The following is a 25,630-nucleotide window of genomic DNA, read 5'->3' as shown; positions in this document are numbered from 1 at the left end:
CACACACACACACACACACACACACACACACACACACACACACACACACACACACACACACACACACACACACACACACGACTCTACGTGATTGATTGTGAACAGGGCTATGCACAGGATAACACACACACCCTCCATCAGGCATGGCAGACAGTGCAGGCAGATGGAGCGCATGATAAACAGGGAGAGAAGAAGCTGGTGAAGGAAAAGAAGAAAAGGAAAGTCGAGGTGTTTGAACCATACACACATGTGCTGGGCGGACCGTACCAGAGCTCTGGTCGAGGCTTTCTGATGTACCCCCGGGGGCTCTCCTTTGAATATATGAACCTGCCAGTCACCTGCTCCCGTCAGACTGATTTTCATTCACACTGACGGCCTTTCAGTCAGTCAGCTGGTGCCCTCACCTCTTTAACCAGGCGCTGTGTTCAGAGACTCGACTGTTGCTCTTGTCTGCAGTGATCAAGGCTGGAGGACAACTCCATAATGCATCCAAAGAGGAAGAAAAGGCTCTTTCTTAAGTTGCGCCAAGAAGACCATGCAATTAAAACTGTGGTGCACTTATTGTAGACTTAAAAAGTTGTAAGGGGGTATAGAGCAGGGGTGTCAAACATAAAGCGCACGGGCCAAAACCGTCCCAGCAAATGTTCCAATCCGGCCTGCGGGATGACTTTGCAAACTGGAAAAATTACAGATTTTTGTATATTGGGTATGTATGCATTTTGAAATGTTACGAGTCAGGGGGATAACTTAAACTCTTTTCTTAATAGTTCCCACTTTAGTTTGTATGGTGGTGTGTGAGGATTACTGCACAGATGTGGAAATTAATGTAAAATGACTACATTTGTTAAAAAAACGATATCATTCAATGTGAACATTTTAAGAATATTCTTCTTGACATCAAAACAAAGGGAACCATTTGGAGTTGTCGTTATTTATAGGTTATTATGCTATGAATTTTTATTTTCTAGCCAACTTGAAACCAAATTTGGGTGCATGTGGCCCCTGAACTAAAATGACTTTGACACCCCTGGTGTAGAGAGTGGCTGGGTGAGCAGAATGAGAGGAGAAAGTGGTGTAAGAGAAAGACATTGTGTAGTAGCCACGTTGGTGATTGAGCGTTGGAGAAAGCGAGGAGCCAAGTGAGTGAGTGAATGGGAAACTGAATCATATATACAAGTCAGGTTAATGAGCGCAAACAGATGCTGCTTTAAAGCGCCATGTGGAGACTGGGTGGTTTATTATTTCCCATGTTGATGTTAGTTTCGCCTCGAGCCAGGAGTGAGATGCAAGTTCGTCAGGAAAGAAAGTGAAAGAGAAGGGGTAGGTAGAAAAAAGAGCGGGAACCTGCTGGTATGACGGAATGATGGTTCCCCACAGGCTGACAGTCTAATTTCAGCCCCCTTCCTCTGTAAATGTGTGTGTGTGTGGGGTTGACTTGTATGTGTGTGTATGACAGGAAGACAACAATTTAGCCCCATTTGCCATTATAAAGGGCAGAACAAGGCAGTGCGGGGCTCCAGCTCTTCTTGTTCCCACCAGCAGCAGCAGTAAGCCTCGAGGGAGGGGGGGGAGGGAGAGTGGAGGTATGGATCACATGTAAATATAGGAGCTGGAAACAGCAAGTTTAACTACAATGGGATCGGGCGGCCGAGATCCTCTCCACATTAAAGAGCAGGCAAAAAGAGGAAATATGATGCAAATGTTCAGGTTCATATTTGTATGTTGTGCCTCTACTGTGAAAGGTTTACATGCTTTAATGTTCAAAAAGGTATTTATTTCTCATACTGCCTGTGCTGCAGCATCTCTTTTCACCCTCGGTCTGAAACCAGAGCCTAATCTGCTCTGATTGGTTAGCTGGTCGGCTCTGTTGTGATTGGTCAACCGCTTAGAGAGTTCCTGCCCCTTAAACTATCATGAACAATAGCCGCTTTCACACCAAGTACTTTGCCGTACTTAGTTCCCAGTACTTAGTCCCGCCAAACTCTTTAGTCCCGTAACTGTCCTAGTAAATCGCGTTCACACCGGAATAAGTCCCTGAGGGAGGATTAGGCAAATGAAGCCGCTGACGTCACTTCTTCTTCTTCTGCTTTAGGTTTACTGGCAGGCCGCAAACAACTTCACGGCGTATACTGCCACCCGAAGTCCCGGGTAAATTGCCAGAAGCGCCGACACCTCCTCATCACTCCACCGATCCCACGTTTTATTTTGTGTGGCCATAAGTTAGTCTCTCTCCGTTGGTGCGCTGGGATAATGCTAATAATGCGAATGCGAGGGAATAAAATGGCGGCTTCACAAAAACTTTTCAGAGTTTTACGGGGCGTGGTTTGCAATTCGCCTCGCCAATCAGAAATTGGAACCTTTTTCTCCCCAGGAAAGTCCCTGCTCTCTAGCAGGGACTACAAAGGGGTGAAAAGGTTCGCAAAAAAAAGTACTAGTTCCAGATATTTTTGGTGTGAACGAAAAATCCCAGGAACTATTGGAACTATTCCTGGGAAAGCGCCTCCTAATGTATTGGAGAACTAGCCAATAGAACCACGAGTGTTACCTAGTGAAGTCACTATGTTAAGGAGGTAAACAAAGGAGTCCAATGGAGGCGTTTCTGGCAGGGGTAGGGGGTGGGTGTGTGGGAGAGAAACTCCCTCTGGAGGAAACACAGGGATTGTAGCCTTTGCAGACCAATTACATGCTCAAAAACCAATATAACACACTACAGGAAAGGAAAACCCCCCATATGCATAGGGCCCCTTCAAGACTTAATTTTGTGTTAAAGCTTGCATTTAGGGCTGGCTCAGGCTTACCTTGAACCAGCCCCTAGTTTTGCTCCTGTAGGCTTACTGTCAGGGGGAATTCAACTTATGTCCCAAAAATACATGTTGTGTCTTTCACCTAGCATTATTTAAAAGGTGTAATGGGTGATATTGAGCTTTAGAAATAAAATGTAATTGATTTAATTTAAAGGCCTATGTACTGTAGGTATGTGTGTATTGGGCTAATCATTGGAAATCCTCAACAATATGGATACAAAGTCAACAGTAACACACGCATGCAGGTGCTAGACTGTTCCAGCATATCCATTTGGAAAAGCACTTCTAACCATCTACATCATTGCCTTAGCACACAAACATCCCCAAACAAACTGCTATGCACACAAACAAAAACATACCCCCCAACCGTACCAACGCACACACACACACTAACACACACAGCTCGTATGGTGAAAACATCTGGTTATAATTACAATCACAGCGGAAAGCCAAGCTACAGCTTTTGTTGCCTCTGGTCCTTGAAATGCGTTGTGTGTGTGTGTGTGTGTGTGTGTGTGTGTGTGTGTTTGTTTGGTGGAACAAGAACAAATGGGACTATTATTTAGGTAGGGGGCAGAGAGAGATTGGGCGCAGTTGTTATACTACTTTTTCATGAAGCTGAAAGTAGTTTCATTACAAAGTCAGATGCCAGTTGGGTATTGATTAGATTAGCACAATGTTGTAAAAGCTGTTAAAATAGTCTGTTACAGCAATTTTCCACTGGATAAGCGTGACTAACATTGGCAACTTCCAAGTTATATCAGGCACAACAATTACCAATACTTAATTACACAGTGAATATTTGTAAAATGACTCAAGCATGACTTTATGAAGCAAGAAACTTACCCCTACTCCTCCGCATGGTAACCTCACAAACATAGGGCTCACTGAACCTGAGGCAGGAAGACAGAAAATGAGAATTAGAAATAAAGAGCGAAAGGTCACCAGGTGAAGAGGTAACTTTCTGCACTCATGGGAACAAATACGCACATGACCTCTGATTCTGAGCATTTGACTTTCTGACCTAATCTAACAACAAGAGTATACAGGGGCTTGCTTTAATTGGGCGAGGTGAAGGGGGAAAACAGTATGTCATTGGCCTCATAATTAAATCCTCTAAGGAGGAATCTAGAGATCTCTTGCTGTAAAAAATGGAAATGAGTGAACTTGTTTTGGTCTACAGATGACAATTTTCTCTAGATGACAACAACCTTAGTTTTTATGTCTGTTTGGAATTTTTTACTTGGTTTATAGTTTTTTAGACCAAAAAAATAACTGCATGGAATATCAAACATTAACCTAATGCCGATTCAGACAACTGGATCAGTATAGCAATAACTTTGACAAAAGATTAAGATTTAATTAACAGCTGACACATCTATGATAAAAAAAAAAATAGACAAAATTAAAAGAAAAAAGTCAGAAAAAGTAAGTAAAATATATTACATTGCATTTAGCTGACGCTTTTATCCAAAGGGACTTACAATAAGTGCATTCGACCAACAAGATACAAACTTGAAGAAAACAGAATCATATAAATACATCAGGTTTCATAGAGCCAACACATTTCAAGTGCTACTCAACTGGCTTTAGATAAGCCAGTCCTTTATTAGTATATAAGTGCTTTGTTAGTACAGTGGGGCAAAAAAGTATTTAGTCAGCCACCAATTGTGCAAGTTCTCCCACTTAATAAGATGAGAGAGGCCTGTAATTTTCATCCTAGGTACACTTCAACTATGAGAGACAGAATGGGGGGAGAAAATCCAGGAAATCACATTGTAGGATTTGTAATGAATTAATTGGTCAATTCCTCGGTAAAATAAGTATTTGGTCACCTACAAACAAACAAGATTTCTGGCTCTCACAGACCTGTAACTTCTTCTTTAAGAGCCTCCTCTGTCCTCCACTTGTTAACTGTATTAATGGCACCTCTTTGAACTCGTTATCAGTATAAAAGACACCTGTCCACAAACTCCACTATGGCCAAGACCAAAGAGCTGTCAAAGGACACCAGAAACAAAATTGTAGACCTGCACCAGGCTGGGAAGACTGAATCTGCAATAGGTAAGCAGCTTGGTGTGAAGAAATCAACTGTGGGAGCAATTATTAGAAAATGGAAGACATACAAGACCACTGATAATCTCCCTCGATCTGGGGCTCCACGCAAGATCTCACCCTGTGGGGTCAAAATGATCACAAGAACGGTGAGCAAAAATCCCAGAACCACACGGGGGGACCTAGTCAATGACCTGCAGAGAGCTGGGACCAAAGTAACAAAGGCTACGCCGCCAGGGACTCAAATCCTGCAGTACCAGACGTGTCCCCCTGCTTAAGATGTCCAGGCCCGTCTGAAGTTTGCGAGAGAGCATTTAGATCAGGGATGGGCAAATGGCGGCCTGCGGGCCGCATGCGGCCCCCACCTCCTCTTTTTGCTGCCCTCAGATTAATTTATAAACAACGTAATTAATACCATTTTTTTTTAAAAATATTATTTTGTTTTACTTGTAGTACTGATACCATCCACTAGACTCCTAGTTACGTCGCGAGCTGCATAGATGATTTCAAATACCGCGAAATAATCTGTGACGCATTTGTGTGTATTGTGTTTGTTTCCCGGGGAAACCCTCACAAGAAACACCGGCTGTTGTCATGTCTGCTGTGACGTTAAGTTGCCTCTTGTAATTATGCCTTTACAAGCTTACAAGTTGTTTTTATCATCTGAATTTGACGAAACAAGTTTAATATTCTTAAAACCAAGACTTTGTTTATTTGAAATCAGATGAAAACAAACTGCCGTGTTATCTATGATTACTACGCTTTTCATTCATAATTTCAGCGGGAGGGAGGGGGAGTGGTGCTGAGGAACAGCAGAGTGCGGGTTGACGGGTGTCTGTGTTGACATTCCCCTTATTGTGGAATAAGGGGAATGCAGAGACAGGCTACAAGTGTTTTAGGTTCAAGTTAGACAACTAATGTCTGGGTTAGTGTTCATGACTTCATGTGTATGTCATCTAATGGTTAATCTCAATACACACACATTTTCCGTGCTTTCCAATAGTTTAAAATAGTTTTATTCCACTGTTTAATAACCTGTTCAATACAAACATAGTGAGCTTATTAGAGGATGTTCCCATTTTTTGGGGATGTTCCCTTTGATTGTAAAATGTCAATGAAGATGTCAGACTTAGTATATTTGTTAATAATTACCGTACTTTTCGGACTATAAAGCGCACCTGCATATAAGCCGCAGCAGCTAAATTGTCCGTCTGTCTTGCTCTCGTTCTGTCTCTCGGTTCCACTTTGACTTTGGCGCGCTACCTGTCTCACTCTTTTCCGGACTCCAGCTTTTCCTGCTGGCGCGGACCGGTCATAGAGCCCATAGTGTTAAAGGTGGTTAATTTTACCTGTAAAATCCATAGATTTAGGAGGTTCCCTAGTGGCCGTTAGCTGTACAAAAAAAATGGGGAAAAAAGTCGCGGCTTATAGTCCGAAAAGTACGGTACATACAACACATGGAATTTGTGTGTGTGTGTGTTCCAAGTGAATCTGCGGCCCCCTGGTGGCCAGTACATCAATGATGTGGCCCCCACCACCATCAAAGTTGCCCATCCCTGATTTAGATGATCCAGAAGAGGATTGGGAGAATGTCATATGGTCAGATGAAACCAAAATAGAACTTTTAGATGTGTTTGGAGGAGAAAGAATGCTGAGTTGCATCCAAAGAACACCATACCTACTGTGAAACATGGGGGTGGAAACATCATGCTTTGGGGCTGTTTTTCTGCAAAGGGACCAAGACGACTGATCCGTGTAAAGTAAAGAATGCATGGGGCCATGTATCGTGAGATTTTGAGTGACAACATCCTTCCATCAGCAAGGGCATTGAAGATGAAACGTGGCTGGGTCTTTCAGCATGACAATGATCCCAAACACACCGCCCGGGCAACGAAGTGGCTTCGTAAGAAGCATTTCAAGGTCCTGGGGTGGCCTAGCCAGTCTCCAGATCTCAACCCCATAGAAAATCTTTGGAGGGAGTTGAAAGTCCGTGTTGCCCAGCGACAGCCCCAAAACATCACTGCTCTAGAGGAGATCTGCATGGAGGAATGGGCCAAAATACCAGCAACAGTGTGTGAAAACCTTGTGAAGACTTACAGAAAACGTTTGACCTCTGTCATTGCCAACAAAGGGTATATAACAAACTATTGAGATGAATTATTGACCAAATACTTATTTTCCACCATAATTTGCAAATACATTTTTTAAAAATCAGACAATGTGATTTTCTGGATTTTATTTCTCATTTTGTCTCTCATAGTTGAGGTATACCTAGGATGAAAATTACAGGCCTCTCTCGTCTTTTTAAGTGGGAGAACTTGCACAATTGGTGGCTGACTAAATACTTTTTTGCCCCACTGTAATCCTATCGCTCGAAGTGGAGTCGAAAGAGATGAGTTTTCAGTCTGCACCGGAAGATGTGCAGGCCTTCTGCTGTCCTGATTTCAATGGGGAGCTCATTCCACCATTTTGGAGCCAGGATAGCAAACCCACGTGTTTTTGCTGATGGGAACTTGGGTCCCCCTCGCAGTGCGGGTGCAGCGAGCCGTTTGGCTGATGCGGAGTGCACGTGCTGGGGTGTACGGTTTAACCATGTCCTGGATCAGTGAAGGCCGGCCCATAGGGGCGCCGCCCTACCTCTTCCCACATGTTTGATTGTCATTAAAAAAATAAAAATAAAAATATATATATATATATATATTATTTTTAATTTTAATTTTAATTTTTAATGAACAAGGTAAATATTATATAATTGGTATCAGTAAAATGTATAATCTACAATAAAATCTCGTTTAAAATTGTTTTACGATGTCTAAAGTTACTGATAAGTCACATGTTTCCTGCCTGGCCACAGCGTGTATCATTACCCTCTCTCGTCCGGGCAGTAGAAAGGAGCCCTCAGCCAGAGCAGCAGCAGCCAACAAGCTGACTGTTGCCATCTGTAAACTATGCCGCCGAAACATAATTTCAGCCAATCAGCGTCGTCAGATCTGATGCTCAAAGGGCGCCGTGTCAGCGCCCTGGCCTGTGTGTCTGTGAGTTGTTTGGACTTGTATCCAAGGTGACGCTACAGTAGTTGTCTGCAGGAGACTCCGGTGCTAGTGGATCGCCGGAGCTGTAGATTAACATTTACATGCTTATTGTAATTGTAAGGGCAATGCCTGTAGCACCATGGAGCATATGTGTGGGCTGGACCTGTATTTCACAGGAAAGGGGTGAGCAGAGGGTGGAGTTGTCGATTCTTGTTCAGTTTTCATCTTCCTCACCCTCTCAAATTTTGAGTTGCGCGCGCTGCTAAAGAGACGCGCTACCATGGAAACCTAACAATGTTTTTTTTTTTTTTTTTTTAAGAGTGTGCTTAAGACCTTCCTTTTTGATAAAGCTTATAGTTAGGGCTGATTAGATTCAGCCCCTAGTTTTGCTGATATAGGCTTAGTTTGTCGGGGGACATCTTACTTCTTCCTTCTCTCTGTCTATACCTGTGTACTCTCATGTTCCGATTAACCCAGCTTCCCCAAATTTCTTTCTTTTTGGTGTCTATATACGCTGGGATCCGGAGTCATGGATGATCCTGCGGTCCTGTGTCCTGGATCACGAGCCCTGGATCTTGAGTCGTGGCTGTGGTCCTGGATCATCGGTCCTGGATGGATATCCTCGTGGATTCATCTTCCTACTATACACACATGCATTTCCAAACATTTGGACTACCTATGTTGCAAATGTATTATCTTTTCAATTTACACACGGCATCTATTGCACGTCTCTCCGTCCTGGGAGAGGGATCCCTCCTCTGTTGCTCTCCCTGAGGTTTCTCCCATTTTTCCCTTTAAACTGGGTTTTCTTCGGAATTTTTTCCTTGTACGATGTGAGGGTCTAAGGACAGAGGGTGTCGTATTGTCATACTGATATTCTGTACACACTGTGAAGACCACTGAGACGAATGTAACATTTGTGATATTGGGCTATATAAATAAACATTGATTGATTGATTGATTGATTGATTGATGGTGTAGCTGTATTAAAGTCCGAGTGGAAACAGTCGTGAGTAAATCTGATTTTGTCAGAAATCGGGAGAAATATGACCCCGGGAGGAAACCGGGGAGAGGGCAATGAAATCGGGAGTCTCCCGTGAAGATCGGGAGGGTTGGCAAGTATGACACACACACACACACACACACACACACACACACACACACACACACACACACACACACACACACACACACACACACACACACACACACACACACACACACACACACACACACACACACACACACACACACACACACACACACACACACACACACACACACACACACACACACACACACCTCTACGTGATTGATTGTGAACAGGGCTATGCACAGGATAACACTGTTCTGCAGTTTGTGTGGGCCTACTGTACTGTTGCCCAGTTTTGGAAGATTCATAGCTAACCACACTGAAGATTATGGATTATCTCATATTTTTAAGCCTCAATTTGTCAATTTGTCCTGGTCCGGCCCCGGACCGCCTTAGTATGGTTTGGTCCCTATTTCCATAGCCCCACCAAAAATATTTTCCACCAGCCGCCACTGTCCTGGATGTAGGAAGGGCCAGATCCATTCACAGCATGGTACGCAAGTACCAGTGTCTTGGAGTGGATTCTAGCAGTTACCGGAAGCCAGTGGAGGGAGCGGAGGAGCGGCGTGGTGTGGGAGCATTTAGGAAGGTTGAAGACCAGACGAGCCGCTGCATTCTGGATGAGCTGCAGAGGTCGGATGGCACATGCAGGTAGACCAGCCAGGAGGGAGTTGCAGTAATCTAGGCGTGAGATGATGAGAGCCTGGACCAGAACCTGCGTGGCTTTCTGGGTCAGCTGGGGACGCATCCTCCTGATGTTGTAAAGCGTGTATCTGCAGCAACGGGTTGTAGCAGCGATGTTTGCAGTGAAGGACAGGTTGTTATCTAGGATCACACCCAGATTCCTTGCAGTCTGAGTCGGGGAAACAACAGAGGTGCCGATGTTGATTGTCAGGTCAAGAGTGGGACAATCTCTTCCCGGAAGGAAAAGCAGTTCAGTCTTGTCAAGGTCAAGGTCAATACACAAGGTGTAAGCAGTGTTGGAAAAAGTATTCGGATCCTTTATAACAGTAAGTAAGTAAAAACACAAAATGATTAGCATCGACATGTATTTCAAGTATCAAAAGTGAAAGAACATTTGTATACTTATACATTGACTAGTTCGTCAATGTGGACTGCATTATACCATATCAGCATATTTGCATATGCACAAAGTAACTAGTAAATGTGTGTTAAGTAAATATAGTATAGTATAGTGTAGTAAAAAGTATAAAGTGGAATAAAGTAAACATTTGTCAAAAAAGTACTTGAGTACAATACTTGAGTAAATGTATTTAGTTACTTTCAACACCTGGTGTAAGGACTGTTCCCCGACTACAATATAAACCATTAAGGACACCAATAAAGAAACTAAAACCAATACAAATGTCCATCTGAAGTGTAGGCTTCATTTAAAAAAACTGCAGAAATGAAAACCTAGTCGACATAATCCTTAAATGGATTAGACAAGACAAGAGCGCAAAAGCAGCATACAAACCAATGAAAAAGCATCATTTAATTTAACTGCATTCTCGGTACATGGCTTTTTGAAGAAATGTATCAATGTAAAAAAACCAGCTCTTATTTTCAAAACATTGAACTAATCCCAATTCAGTGTTGACAACTGGACACGTGTTGCGTTTCATGAGTGAAACAGCAGACCTCTGAAGCTCTATGGTCTCAGGAAGCCACCCGCTTATTCTAAAATACGTTAGTATGTTCTAACAGTTTGCTTTTCTACTTTCTTTTTGGTCTCCATTTTTATTTTTGGTGCGTGTGCAAACGCACCTGTTTGCTGCTGAACCTGGTGCAGGATGATCTGGTATTTCTCCTGTGTAAGCAGTAATAATGAGGGGAATTTATGTCTGCGCTGGGATGAAAGCTCAGATGACCACTGGGGTTTGCCCTTCTGCTCCAACCCACACCTATAAAGAGACTGCCTCGGCTACACCTGCACTTTGAGCCGCCACTGAAGGCCAGACATAAGTGACAAAGCAGCCTGCGCGACTTCCAGTTAACAAGCTTCAGCAGTTCCTCGCCTTATCGTAACACCTCCAGGACTTTATTAGATCGGACCATTTGTTATGACACGGTTTAAGCATTAAAGCAGACTCCTTTCGCAGACGCTGCAGCTTCAAAGCATTCAAATTAACGATTTAGAGTAGGAATAAGTCTTCTTAAATGGACACGCATGACTTAATATTGATATGTACAGTGTGTTGTCTGCTTTGAGCAGTGTGTTTCAGTATTACAGCTTCACATTGAAGCAGAATACTTTAGATTAAGCAGGTGGTTGACAGCATGATCAGATTGCCTAGAAATCTATATTGCAGCTGCTACTTCAGCTCAAAATTGTAATAAGCTTTTTTGGGATTTTGTGTGTGTGTATATATGTGTTCTAGTAAGTCTTACAGTCCAGTTTCTGCCGCAGTGGGTTGGTTCCGTACAGCAGGACGTGTGCTTCGGAGTGGACCGTCTGTAACTCCTCCAGTGAGGCCTTCCTGCCGCGGATACACTGGAGAGGACACAGGTAGAGAAAGATCAGACAACGAGAATCACAATCGGTATTGATTCAACTGAAATTGACAACATACACAATACTGTGTTTTGTTTTGATACTGTACATATTTCAAAGCTGCTATGTTGTTTCCGAAAAGGAAAAATAAAGTTAACAAAAATGTAATAAATAAACAAAGTGGTGAGTAAATAAGAGGGAAAGATTCTGGAGTGAAACCATCCAATGTGACATAGTCGGACACAATGTAGACAATGTTATTAGTTCAGGGTCCATGCTCGGCATTTATGAAGAAGTAGTGCAGATAGGTAGGGTCAATGGTGTCTGCATGTATACATGTATTTATGAATAACAGTAGGAAGGGAAACTGGTTAATTTTCAAGCCATAACTAAAAATGTGTAATGTTCTTTTGTAAAGTGAAGAGTTAAGCGCAGATAGCTACACACTGCCCCCATCTGGACATGTTAACCACCTGCACTCAGTTTTATTCTGGCAATATGTTGAAGAGATTTGTTTACAACGAGGATAAAGAGACGGAACACAACAGGTGTACGTACAGGAGATTAAGCAGTGAGAAGCAACACTGACATCATAACAATATTGCTCATAGTGCAGTGTAAAGAACCCACAATATTTTGAATGTAGCATCGGTATAAAACCATTAAAGTGCTTCTCCTATTTTTACTTTTAGTTGTGTCCTCTCAAGAATAACATTCAAGGATCCAAAAGGATAATATTCCACCTTAAAACGCTGGTAACATGTGTTTGTTTGAATCTCTTCACTGATATCATACTGTGAATCTAACGTACATATGTTCCAGGATTTCACAGGAAGACGGAGATATGAAGAGCATACTGGATACAGGAGGGCGAGATGATTTACATTAGATTGGTGTCAAGATGAAGCTTTTAAAAAGCAACTTACAGTAATCCATGAAGACACAAGTGCTACGTGCAGAAGTGTGTCTTTTTTAATTCATTTTATTTGCAAGGTGCAGTCCAAACAGATCCAGTTTTCCGTCTGCGATGAGGAAGTCTTATAACTTCTTTGACTCTCCGTTACTCCAGCAGAGGACAATTCGAATCTGTTCAGTTTGACCTAGAGTTTAACGAACACGATATCCTCATGCTGCACCCTGGGGCCTCACCTCGCAGTGCGCCCTGAGGCCCGTCTCCTGCAGGCGGGACCAGATGCTCTGGATGCGGCCGGCGTGCTCTGGGTGGCTGGTGGTGTTCCCGCACATACACTGGTGCTTCTGCATCAAGGAGTCGTACACCAGACCTGGAAAACACACAGTCATTTTATATCTTCAACGCAACAAGATTCCTATAATCAAAGTCTTACGGTCTATTGCACCCGCTTCATCATAAACAAAAGGTCATGTTTAGATGATTCTGTGCAGTAAATGACACTTGTTATGGTATATACTGTGAGAATACGTAGTAACAGCCGTGTGTGTTTGCTCATCATGCTGTGTGGTTCCAGGAAAGGCTTTCTCTGACCTGCAATCAGCAGGATTAGAGTGTTCCTACATGGCCGCTCTGCTTTATGATAGATCTCTGAGTGAGTCAGTGTCCCTGAATGAAAACCATTATGAACATGTGCGTCAAGAAGCTTTGTTTACTAGATAAGAAGATGGTGAAACTGCACTGATGTCAATGAACACCATCAGCATGCAGTATGAATGACGAAAAGAGAAGTAGTGCATTCATCAACCTGCGTGTTTCATCAGAAAATAAGATCTTCTTGACATGAAACACGTTTTGACTACCGTACTTGTCGGACTATAAAGCGCACCTGCATATAAGCCGCAGCAGCTAAATTGTCCGTCTGTCTTGCTCTCGTTCTGTCTCTCGGTTCCACTTTTACTTTGGCGCGCTACCTGTCTCGCTCTTTTCCGGCCTCCAGCTTTTCCTGCTGGAGCCCGCCGCTTAAAGGTGGCGGGCGCGGACCGGTCATAGAGCCCATAGCGTTAAAGGTGGTTAATTTTACCTGTAAAATCCATAGATTTAGGAGGTTCCCTAGTGGCCGTTAGCTGTACCAAAAAAATGGGGGAAAAAGTCGCGGCTTATAGTCCGAAAAGTACGGTAGATAGACGGAGCAGTTGAATTTAAAGACTAGACAAGTACATTCAAGACAGGATTCATACTAAATAAAAAGAACAGCTGACACATTTAAGATACAAATCATGTGGACTAAATGAACACTAAGGACTTTTCCTTGTTCATTTCACTAAAACAATGAAGGCTGCAATTTCCATCCTATTTTCCATAAAACAATATCCGTGTGTCCTTTATATACTGTATCACTGTGTCGCGAAGAGCTTTCATTTAACTCAACATGTGTTCGTAGTTGAATTTGTTGGGATAATTATAAAAAGAACTGTAAAATATATTGAGATCGGATTCAAGGCACATGATTACGCATGTTTTCAGTGTTTTCATTGTTAATCTTATAATGTGTGTAAAAACTGTTTGAATTTAACATTTATGGACAAACTAGGTCAACATTTTTTTTTTAAATAAATCTAGTGTTAAACAAGTGAAAGCTTACTCCTCAAATGGATTGGAACCGAGTAAGAGGAGCACAAACCACTAGAAAAACCTAACTCAAACCGCAGTGTGTAGGTGTAAGACCCTCATCATTTGTATTTTTCAACAGACCTGTAGTGAACCGAGGCTTGGCGGGCGGCTCCTGCACCACCATGGGGAAGGAGGCGGAGGCGGGGGACGACTGCGCCCTGGAGAGCGGGCGGTGTCCGGCGAAGCTGACCGATAATCCCGCCTTCTCCATGGAGGCCTGGTAGTCCCTCAGCTGGTGGATCCGCTGCTGCTCTAACAGCAGAGCCTGCTGCTGGCCCACACAAACACACAGACACACACAGTCACTCACATGTTCACAGTGACTACTGCACTGCAATGTCTGTCTCCTGCCAGGAGATGGCACTAGATTGTCGCAAATATCAAGCTGCTGTAATAGAATATACACATAGGATGAGTAGTTATACACAGTAACATGTTGGTGTTTTTCTGTTCTGTACAGTAATGTTGAATATTTAAAATGATAGGTCTTACAATTCTTATCTTTTGAACATTTGGTTATTATACTATTTTGAAATCTCTTGTGTGTTTTTTATTCCTGTTATTATGATTCCCCTTAATACGATTTGTTTATGTATTTATATTTATATTAACTTGAATTTATTGCGAATTATTAGTTTAATATATAGTTTAATTATTTGTTCTTTCTTCCAAAAAACATTTGCTCTTAGATTCAAGGTAAAACATTTTTTGTTTTCTTTATACCACATGTACATTTGTACATACAGTAAAGATTTGTATTTGGAAAAAAGCACATATAAGTCAATACATACAACTACATTAAAAAGGACTAGACTTAACAACAACAATGTTGTTTATTTTCTTTAGTTGAGTTCACGTAATAATTATTCTATTTATATGATTATAAAAAGGGAGCAGCCTAGAACAAACAATGATCTAATCGCATCCAACTGCCTTCAAATTGAAAAACACGTGTACTTTTATTTATGAATGATTTGACAGTATTTATTATAAGTGCCTAAAAGCTCTTCCCATCGAGTTAAATATCTCATCTTTCCACTCAAAAGAGTCTCGCCGAGCAATCCTCTCTGTTAAACCCTGATGGGCGTGTCTGCTTTCACTGGGCACCATGGCGACAGTGAGAGGAGTGCCTGATTGAATTTGGCTGAGCGGACAGCAGGGATGGGCGAGACAAATGAGGACATGGTGTCCTCATGGTGTGGGTGTGTGTGTGTGTGTGTGTGTGTGTGTGTGTGTGTGTGTGTGTGTGTGTGTGTGTGTGTGTGTGTGTGTGTGTGTGTGTGTCCACAGATTGTGTGCAGTGCAGAGATAGAGATGTACAAGTAGGGTTTTTGTGTGGGTGAAAATCAGAATTCTGAAAACATGAGAAAGTGATTGTCTGTGTGGAGTGGTGCTAAAGGGAGTAGCGTGGAGGAGGAACACGAGCCCTAAGCCATTCATAAAAGAATACTCCAGAAGTAACCCGTGTGTAAGTACTCTCTGCGTGACTACAAAATTAAATATACCGGAGAGCGGGCTGGATTGACAGTCGGGGAGAAAGGCGGATCGAAAGCAAGTGTAGTGTTTCAGATAGTACTGGCTCCATCTGTCACTGCTGTCAGATTTACAAAATAATCACCACCTTTAGACAAGCAGAGAAAAGATTCCCCCATTATATCTAGTTATAGTAACGTAGAACCTGAAGGAATATGTTTTACATGGGGGATTGCAGTCAAATCAATCTGCAGAAAGAAGGCTGGTCTATTCAACATCAGACAACACCATGGAATGCGTTTTAAATATTCATTTCTATATTTGGGAAAGGCACACACTTGTGCATTTATGATGGCTGAACTGTCCCCAGAAAGGAAAAAACAGCACAAGAGAAGGAAGGAGGTTAAAGACAGAGCTGGACAACAGAGACATGGACAGAAGACGACAGACAGGAAGTCAACTCGAAAGGGAACACGTTGTTTAAACAGTGGTGCATGGGAAATACAAAGTGGACTGACTTTGACAGTTATGAAGAAGAACACAGTGCTGCGGTTATTTGCAGTTACATGGCTGTCGCACAGCTTTGTTCCTCAACAGACTATTTGTTCTTAGTGGAAGCAAAACATGCGTACTTAAATCAATGAAATCATGCATATTATTCCTGACTCAGATAATGTTACTCAGGTGGGGTTTGATGCCATGTCATAGCAGATCAGTTTTCTACATTTAATTGTTGACACTGCCTCACAGCATTTACATATTATTCATTTCAATTTCATTTAAGAAAACTACGACTACTTCGCAGACTTTTTAACGTAAAGAGTATCCTCGTCTTGTACTATTCTTAATTACAGATTGGTCCATTATAAAGTATTCTAATGTATTCTGTATATATTATCTCATGCATTCTTTAGATACCCTATAGATATACTGTGTATTGTTCTGCTGTTAATATATATATACATATATAATATATTTTGACTCCTGTGCAATGCTATGCTACCATCCTGCTGTGATAAAACCATTTCCTAATTTAGAATCAATATAAAAGTATGTCTAATCTAATCTCATTCCCTTCCTTCACTCTTGTCCTGCTCTTTCCTTTCATCTCTTTATATCGTTGTGTCTCTCTTATAGTCTTCCTCTCCTTACCTGTCGGAACATGAAGTCCTGCTCTTGGTCTCTTAGTCTCTCCCTCTTCTCTCTCTCCTCGTGCTCTTGGGGGTCCTGCGGCTCCTGCTTGATGACCATCCCTCGAAGGGGCCCCGTCTCCTGCGCGGACATAGGAGAGGAGGGCGACAGGGAGAGGCCCTGGTGCTCCCTCAGCTCCTCCTCCGTCTCCTCCGGGTGGCTCTGGTGCTGCCGGCCGGGCCCCGAGGCGCTGGAGCCCACCGCCGACACCTGGTCCCCGGGCTTAGACATGATCTGGAGGAAGGGAGGAGGAGTTCAGTTAAGAGGTTTTACAGAGGTCGGATTTCCACTGGGACATAAACTATTTATTTAGCCTGTACGGGTTGGATTTGAGACTTTTGAATATTTTGTTTCCATAACATGTCTTCTTTAAGTGGAATGCAAGACATACACGTAGGTATTTACTGTTGCGCTCACCACTCATATCAGTGTTTCCCATACATTGATTCATTTGTGGCGAGCCGCCACAATTAAATATCGTCCGCCACAAATAGATACAAATGTTTTTGTTGTGGTTTAATAGATAGTGAGGTGGGCTGATGATCGGAAGGTTGCAAGTTCAAATCCCGCCTGGAACACCACTACTAGTGTGTCCTTGAGTAAGGCCCTCAGCCCTCAGTCACCCCAGGGAGAACGTCCCTGTGACTGGTCAGTGTAAGTGGCTGTGGAATAAGGCGTCTGCTAAAGGCCTACATTGTAAATGATATTTTTGGGAGAATAAACCCCACAGATCCTCAACTCCGGTGTGTCTCACTCACTAACAACGCAGAGCAACAAGAACATTGTCTGCTACAACTCGCTTCTATTTTTTAGAAGTTAAAAATACAATTACAAATAAAAACACTCTTTCCAGTTTCTTTGGTACATCTAGAACTAATGCAGTCAAATACAACAGCGTTGCAATAAAACCTTCAAGCCCAACTGTTTTAAAGGAGAAAGCGTCACAACAACATGGGAAATAGATTGTTTTTAACATTTAGTTGTTGTTTTATTGTTGTTTTTATTATCTGTGGTGCTATTAGTTTGCCTTCACTTTTACAATCCAATTATCATTTGTACATTCATTTTATGTAACGATATTAAGGTGGAGGCTTTAAATAAGTCCACTGGATTTCCTGCCTCTTCCTGCACTGAATACTATTTGTATCTGATGTGTTTTAATGCAAACACCATAAACTAATCCTAACCGAGAGAACATCGGGACAGCGGCTCCACTGAAGATGTTTTTCATTACAAAAATAGCTGAGAGAACAAAACATCGATGCAAAAGAACTAAAGGTTAACCAAACAAAAGCGAACTAATGGAGATAAACCAGACCTGTACTCTGAGCGCTGATATTTATTTAAAGATCTCCGTGACTATATTAGAAATACATATCCAGGTAGGAACCATGCCTAGGCCTGCAGAGCCGTGAGCAGAGGTCAAAAGAAAAAGAGGAAGAATTGTGGACTGGATCATTTTAGTTGTGGCAGCGCCCTGTCGTCAAAGAACCTGAACCCTGATGTGTAGGTCATGTGTGGCCCACTGTGTGTGCTTGGACACACACACACACACACACACACACACACACACACACACACACACACACACACACACACACACACACACACACACACACACACACACACACACACACACACACACACACACACACACACCACACACACACACACACACACACACACACACACACCACACACACACACACACACACACACACACACACACACACACACACACACACACACACACACACACACACGGCTGGCATATTGCCCAGGGAACAGTCCATTGACGTCAGAGAGAGGGCTCTTGCCTCATCCCGGTCCCTCTTCTCCAAACAAACTCAAAACACTCCTCCACTGACTCTCACTCTCTTGTTTTGCTCCCTTTTCTCTCCCTCCAACCTTTTCTTTTTCTAAACAGCAGAAATAGTTGCTGGGATATGAACCATAAGGAGGGGGGGGGGGGGGGGCAGACACTGCTGTTGAATCAATTGAAAGGTGCAGATGGAACTTGACACTCGCTGACTCTTGTCACTTTCTTTCTGGCTTTTGTTTCTCACACACTTCCACAACAGTGTTATGCAATGGAGTTGAAATCGCAGGTGCTTTTTGGTAAGCAGCAGCAGCAGCAGCAGCAGCAGCAGCAGCAGCAGCAGCAGCAGCAGCAGCAGCAGCAGCAGCAGCAGCAGCAGCAGCAGCAGCAGCAGCAGCAGCAGCAGCAGCAGCAGCAGCAGCAGCAGCAGCAGCAGCAGCAGCAGCAGCAGCAGCAGGCTCTAGTTGGAGTCGTTACAACATCCTTTCTTTGCTGCCAACACGTCAGACCGTTAAAGCCAGCATTTTCTCAGGGAGGGCCCCTTTTCATTGCTGACTTGACTAACAAAAGGAAAAGGATGATTCATGTGGAGGATATCCACAGGATAGTTTGTGAATGTGAACTTGTATTAATGGCAGCCATGATGGTCCTTATCTCTGTAGTATAAACTGATATTAAATCCATTCTGCTGAGACATGCTGCTGCCTGGAGTGCCGTACTTCCACGTGTTAAATAGAAACTTATTGTTTTTCCAAACCTGATTATGCAATAAGAAGTATTTCTTGGGGGTGATTCTACTTTTTCCATCATGATATGATGTTTGAGAGGCAGTTAAGAGACGTGGCCAACTTGGGACTTCCCTCAAGGGAGTTATGTTTTCTTTTGGGTTTGTTCGTTTTTTGGATTATTCAGCAGTATGAGGGGAACACTACTGGTGCAATCGCACTCACAATGGATGTAAGGGTGTAGAATAGGTCAAGAGAGATCCCATTAAGTTGTCGGACGGATCAAAATGAAGGGGCAGACAGACGCATTATTTTTACTTTTCTTAAAGGGGCCCTCATAGTAGTATGCAGTGCCTCTACTGCGACATGTTTACATGCTTTAATGTTCTCATACTGCCTGTGCTGCAGCACCTCTTTTCACCCTCTGTCTGGTGTCAACATGCCCTTTTACATTCATCACATTTTGTAAGAATGGGACTGTTTGGTATAAACGTCCAATGGATATGGAAATATTCAACATTGTAAAAACACAACTAACTGACTAATTAAGCCAGAGCGACCAAATATCGGAGAGATGAATATTTGCTACTGTGGGAACATTAAACAGATTCTCGAGATGGCTGCATTTTGGTAACTGTCGGATCCTGTTTTGTAGCTGTTGGTGATTTTACCATTGTTGCACCCATAAATAACGGCAATTATTTAAGTTGCTTACGATGTGCCTTTGAGCCAATATTACACAACCGTCTTCTCGCTCAAGTTTATTCTTGCTTAATCACCTATTCCTGCGTCTGGAATAGAGGAATACAAAAGGTATGGATTAATGTTGGCAACCACTTCATGGAAAAGGTTTTACTGCCAAACTTATCCCAGAGACAATCACACGACAAGGCGTTTTTCTTCTTGATTTTGGTGGAAGGAAACATCTGTAACCACGGCTCTGGCTAACACCCAAAATGAAAGTCTTTGGTATTTCAGGTGAGTGACTAAAATCATTTTGGAGTTCAGAGTTTCTTACTTGACATTAAAAGTAATAGAAATGTAAAATGGTGCAGAGGATTTCAGCGAACTGACCTTTACAAGCTTTGCAGAACTCCGAGTGACCCCAGTTAGCTGAATTACCACCATCCTCTGAGTCTTTCCACAGCAACAACTTTAACTTGTCACTGAAGTTAATTAAACACCTAAAGCTAGGGCTGTGCCGGAAACAATCATAATCTGCTAGCGTTTAGCCTTTTACAAACAACATTTTCACTGTTTTCTAAAAACGTTTTGCTGTCATGCTTGCCACACACAAAGGGAGGAACGCACATTCATTCATTTGTAACGTAAATAAGTAAAACTCCATCCATCAAAGGGCTGATCCACCGAATAAAGAATACAAAACTAATGGCATTCTGGGATAAAACCACAGCAGTGAGAGGAAAGCTGGCCAACATTAGGATAAATGGCCCCCCACTGAGCCACCATGTGAGCCGGACTTTTATTTTTAATTAAATATAAGAACACTTTCAGAAGCAGGCAGGAGGCAATCAGGTACTGAGTTGTTATTATCCAATTGGAATGCATGCTGCAAATGTCTTAATTAACATGGACCTACATTGAGTGGTCTGTAATTGGAGACACTGAATTAGCGAATAAATCCTGTTTCACACACGGACAAGAACATTGAAGCATGGCATGTTCACAATAATTATAGAATCCCTTTTATGATTTATTAAATCCTGAATAATAAACAGTGCATTCTAACCGCAATTTTGGTTGGTGTTGGAGGTGTTGTTTTTTACCAAAACAATGAAAAATGTCATGTTATTGTGATTATATTGTAAGGGGGAAAAAGCATAGTGAATCAAATACAGTTTCTATTTTTTTATCCACAATGCAAAGTCATTAGTCAGTTGGTTGGAAAAAAGCATTAACACAATTTAAGGTGTCGTGAAATAACCTGCTTTACACCTGAGCTGAACTTAATTAGCGGTAGTCACCAACAACACCAAGATAATGGGGCTAAATCCTACAGGAATTACCACACACACACACACACACACACACACACACACACACACACACACACACACACACACACACACACACACACACACACACACACACACACACACACACACACACACACACACACACACACACACACACACCACACACACACACACACACACACACACACACACACACACACACACACACACACACACACACACACACACACACACACACACACCTCATCAATGACCTTATAAAGTTGCAAATCCCCTCATCACCTCGTGCGCACAAACACACACTTCTACTCATGATGCACCGAGGCAAACTTCCTGCGTGACCGTATATGGAGGCGGCTTCCTCTATAGCACAGTTGCCAGGGTGACAGGGAGAAGTAGGGCTAGACGAACACGGACAAGAAAGACTTGCGAGAAGACTTGATGAGTGCACGCTGATTCATCCTGCTCTTGTAGCAGAGACAGGATTCACAGAGATTAACCAAGTACACACACACACACACACACACACACACACACACACACACACACACACACACACACACACACACACACACACACACACACACACACACACACACACACACACACACACACACACACACACACACACACACACACACACACACACACACACACACACACACACACACACACACACACACACACACACACACACACACACCTTGTTGATGATGTGCTGCTGCTGTTGGAACTGTTGTTTGTGTTTCTCCAGGAACTGCTGGTGTTGCTGCTGGACGACCAGCTGCTGCAGGGCCTGGGCCTGTCCACACTGCTGCTGGGGAAGGGGGGCCGACTGGGTCCTCCCGAGGGGGCGGTGGCCCCGCGCAAGTTTGGAGACAGAAGGCGACGTTAGCTGGAGGCCAGCAAGACCCACTGTGGTAAACACAGGAGAATATTATGACCTGTTTTGTAATGATCGGAGTCTAATCTCTGTAACTGATGCCATTATTCAACATGAAACCAATACATGTTCTGAAAAGCTACGGTTGGTAATAAGAATAAAAACAACTTATTTTGAGAATGTTGCTTGAGACTGATAATCATGTTCTTTTATGTCCTCCTATTAACATAATACAAAATAATAAAGAACAATACATTTTGCTTAAGGAATATATATATATTTTAAGTTCAATAGTTACATTTTCAATAGACACAAGATAACACGAAACAAAGATCTACATTATAGACAAGACATTCTGAAGACCACCGCACAAAAACAAACACTGACACAAAAAAACAAACTAATTAAGAATATCTTTTAACACATGATAACATTAAGAAGTTCCAAGTTACTGTTTTTGAAGTTTTACAGCCTTGTTAACAAAAGAAGGAGCTAATCAAGCTAAATTATACTGACATATTACAAAGATTAATTGTATGTACATTCATTATTCAAATTAAGTTTCAAAATCCCTCATAATAGTTAACACAGAGAAGTGTATCATTATATCATAATAATACAAACGTGACAGCAGCCACTGATGGCTAAGAAGTTAAGAATATAAATGTTGCAGTGGATACTGACCCATTGGATTGTGGCTCTGCTCCAGCAGCACCATGTGTTGGAGGAGGGGGTTGTGACCAGCCGTGCCCCCTCCGGCCCCCTCCCTGTCCAGAGCCGAGGATGCCAAGTAGGAGGGCAGGTGGGCAGTGGGCAGGAATGGAGGGGTCAGACCAATGCTCTGCTGTAACGCAGGCAGTGCCAGACGACTGTCACCATCTTGGTGTCCTGACACCACCTACAAGGACAGAAAGAGAGAATGAGACACAAGGAGGGAGAAGCAAAGACCAGGCAAACGCAGAGAGGCAGATGGACGGAGACAAAGAAGGGTCAAATGAGACAGAATGGGAGTGAGATGGAGAAAGAGAGGCGGACATGTGAGGCACCTTCATGCCAAAAATAATTGATACGAGCTGTTTCGCAAACAAAATATTATTTTGTGCAGTGAGTGATTCTACAGAAGCCTTGAGACGCGAGTGAAAAGTAGTATATTGTGGTGATATGTTTTGTTTATCTGAACTAAATTGTATTCTTTTGAGTTTATGACTTAAAGGTGAAAAAGGAGGTTAACTAGCATCATTTTCTAGACTCATGAACATTTGTGAACATAAGTGTTTGTTGTTGAAGGTCTCATTTCGGAGGCTAACAAACAATGTGTGCTTTATACAATGAACACTTTTAGTTATGTTATCGTTTTTAATAATAATATTGTATGATAACTTCTGGCAGGTGACACTATCATTTTCTTTCGTCATAAGCATTTGTTGTTGTAGTACCCATGTTGGCCACAGGGGGCACGTTTTATACATCAAACTGTTGAAATTGATCCTGCGAAATAAATTCACCTGCTAAACTTTTTATTTGCTGCCTTTATTTAATCAAACACAGAAACAAAAACTATTAATATTATCAAATTGATTATCTGCATGTGTTCACTAGCCTCTCAGAGCTTCCGTAATGTTGTGCTATGCAAGTATTGTTTTGTGCATTGAATGTACTCACAGAGCTAGCAGGCAGTCCCAAGGTGATGTTGGGAAGAGACGGGGAGGTGTAGAGCGAGAGATGGCTAACTGAACCATCTCGTGCTGCCAACCTCTGAAGCAGAGAGACCTGAAAACACACACCCACACAGCATTACAGCACATTATAAGAGTGTTTGTACACACACACACACACACACACACACACACACACACACACACACACACACACACACACACACACACACACACACACACACACACACACACACACACACACACACACACACACACACACACACACACACACACACACACACACACACACACACACACACACACACACACACACACACACACACACACACACACACACACACACACACACACACACACACACACACACACACACACACACACACACACACACACACACACACACACACATCACAACAACTCACAGAGCTCAAGTTCTCCATTCAAAAGACAGACATAGCCAATTGACTTGGGGATTCGTCCGGTCAAACTGTCTGGCCCATTCACACACACATGCACACTCTGGCAGTGATGTGTGTTACCTCTCCTGGGCAGCTGGAGATGGTCACCCCGTTCTCATTGGGGATGTTACTGGAGCTGTTGTTGGGGGAGCTGGGACCTGAGCCGGGTGCACTGTTGCATGCAGACTCTGGAACACACAGCACAAACATTAGATTTTTCTAACATCCTGGCCTTTAAAAAAATGGAGTTTTCTGAGATGAAATAGGAATAATGTTATTCGTTGATCTTATTAGCCTTTTGGGTGTATTTATACTACTTACATCCAAAACCTCCCTGAAATCAATCATGACAGTATTTATCTTCATTGATAAGACACTTTTTGGAATGAATAAGCCATCAAAGGTCCACATTCTGAAATGCAGTCATTGATAGTCTTAATATTGGCAATAATGGTGATATTAAAACTACAATAGTACTGGGATGATCAGATTCGCAACAGAAGGAATCCAGCAAGCAGAATGCTTACCGGCCACGTCTAGGGAACGCTTCTTGGCAGTAGTGATGGGACCATCTTTCCTTCGGAGCAACGGGCTGCTGCGGCGCTCTGTCACTTTCTGCTTTAGCCGGGAACGAAGCTTGAGGTTGGGCTCAGAGGCTGACGGGAAAAAGAGATGGAGGATTCATTTCATAGGTGAAGACGTTTCCGTACAGGGCAGGACAAAAAGAAGTTGAGGCATTCTTAACATCGACAAAGGTTATGTTTTCAGTACGATGTGTTGGTTTGTTTGTTTGTTTGTTTGTTTGTTAGCATGAATATGGGAAAAAACTGAAAAAGCCCTATTCTCATAAAACCTTGATGAAGCATTGGCTAAGGAAGAACCCACTACATTGTAGATCATATCAGATGAATGGGACTGATACAAGCATTCTTTTTCACTTATAAATGCACCTACCAAGGTTTTCCCCTCCAAGTTGAAGGCCAGCCGGCTGACAGCCAACTGACAGCCAATTCCCATCTAAATCTCAGACTCTGATAGTCAGCCACCCTCCTAAAGGTCCTGGCCATGTCTGTCTACAGTCCACTGTTAAAACGCCTATTCATTCATTTGCACGTTTCGTTTTGAGATTCCAATTCCGTCACGAAAAAACGGAAATTCGCAAATGTCAGCGCAAGGGATTTCTAGCAGATGACTAAGCAGAGCTAAGCAATGGCAGGGTTACATATTACATTCCTAACGGGGCCACCCATTCTCAGAATATGAATGTGTTACACCCACAATTAGCCCTGTAAATGTGTAAATGACAGATTCTCTCTAAAGTGTCGCTCGGGGCACAGCGCTTC

At 42.7% G+C, this 25,630-nt stretch overlaps 1 protein-coding gene across 8 annotated transcripts in view; it reads right to left on the bottom strand.

The window, feature by feature from the left end:
* hdac4 (histone deacetylase 4) overlaps positions 1 to 25,630 on the bottom strand; it is a 203,751-nt gene that overhangs the window by 44,383 nt on the left and 133,738 nt on the right. For 5 of the 8 annotated variants that reach the window (XM_034109649.2, XM_034109652.2, XM_034109653.1 and 2 more), the window contains 10 exons: positions 24,815 to 24,943; positions 24,369 to 24,475; positions 23,813 to 23,920; positions 22,835 to 23,048; positions 21,971 to 22,182; positions 16,688 to 16,960; positions 14,144 to 14,333; positions 12,628 to 12,761; positions 11,376 to 11,478; positions 3,651 to 3,697 (listed from right to left, as the gene is read on the bottom strand). In XM_034109649.2, the coding sequence (XP_033965540.1) occupies positions 3,651 to 3,697; positions 11,376 to 11,478; positions 12,628 to 12,761; positions 14,144 to 14,333; positions 16,688 to 16,960; positions 21,971 to 22,182; positions 22,835 to 23,048; positions 23,813 to 23,920; positions 24,369 to 24,475; positions 24,815 to 24,943 (1,517 nt within the window). The remainder of the gene's footprint in view (positions 1 to 3,650; positions 3,698 to 11,375; positions 11,479 to 12,627; positions 12,762 to 14,143; positions 14,334 to 16,687; positions 16,961 to 21,970; positions 22,183 to 22,834; positions 23,049 to 23,812; positions 23,921 to 24,368; positions 24,476 to 24,814; positions 24,944 to 25,630) is intronic. The other 3 variants (XM_034109651.2, XM_034109654.1, XM_034109656.1) reach the window with 1 other exon arrangement.

Source organism: Pseudochaenichthys georgianus, chromosome 21 (genome assembly GCF_902827115.2).
Source record: "Pseudochaenichthys georgianus chromosome 21, fPseGeo1.2, whole genome shotgun sequence".
NCBI classification, from domain to species: domain Eukaryota; kingdom Metazoa; phylum Chordata; class Actinopteri; order Perciformes; family Channichthyidae; genus Pseudochaenichthys; species Pseudochaenichthys georgianus.
Note: the sequence above shows the minus strand (reverse complement) of the source record. Positions and strands in the feature narration are given on the sequence as shown.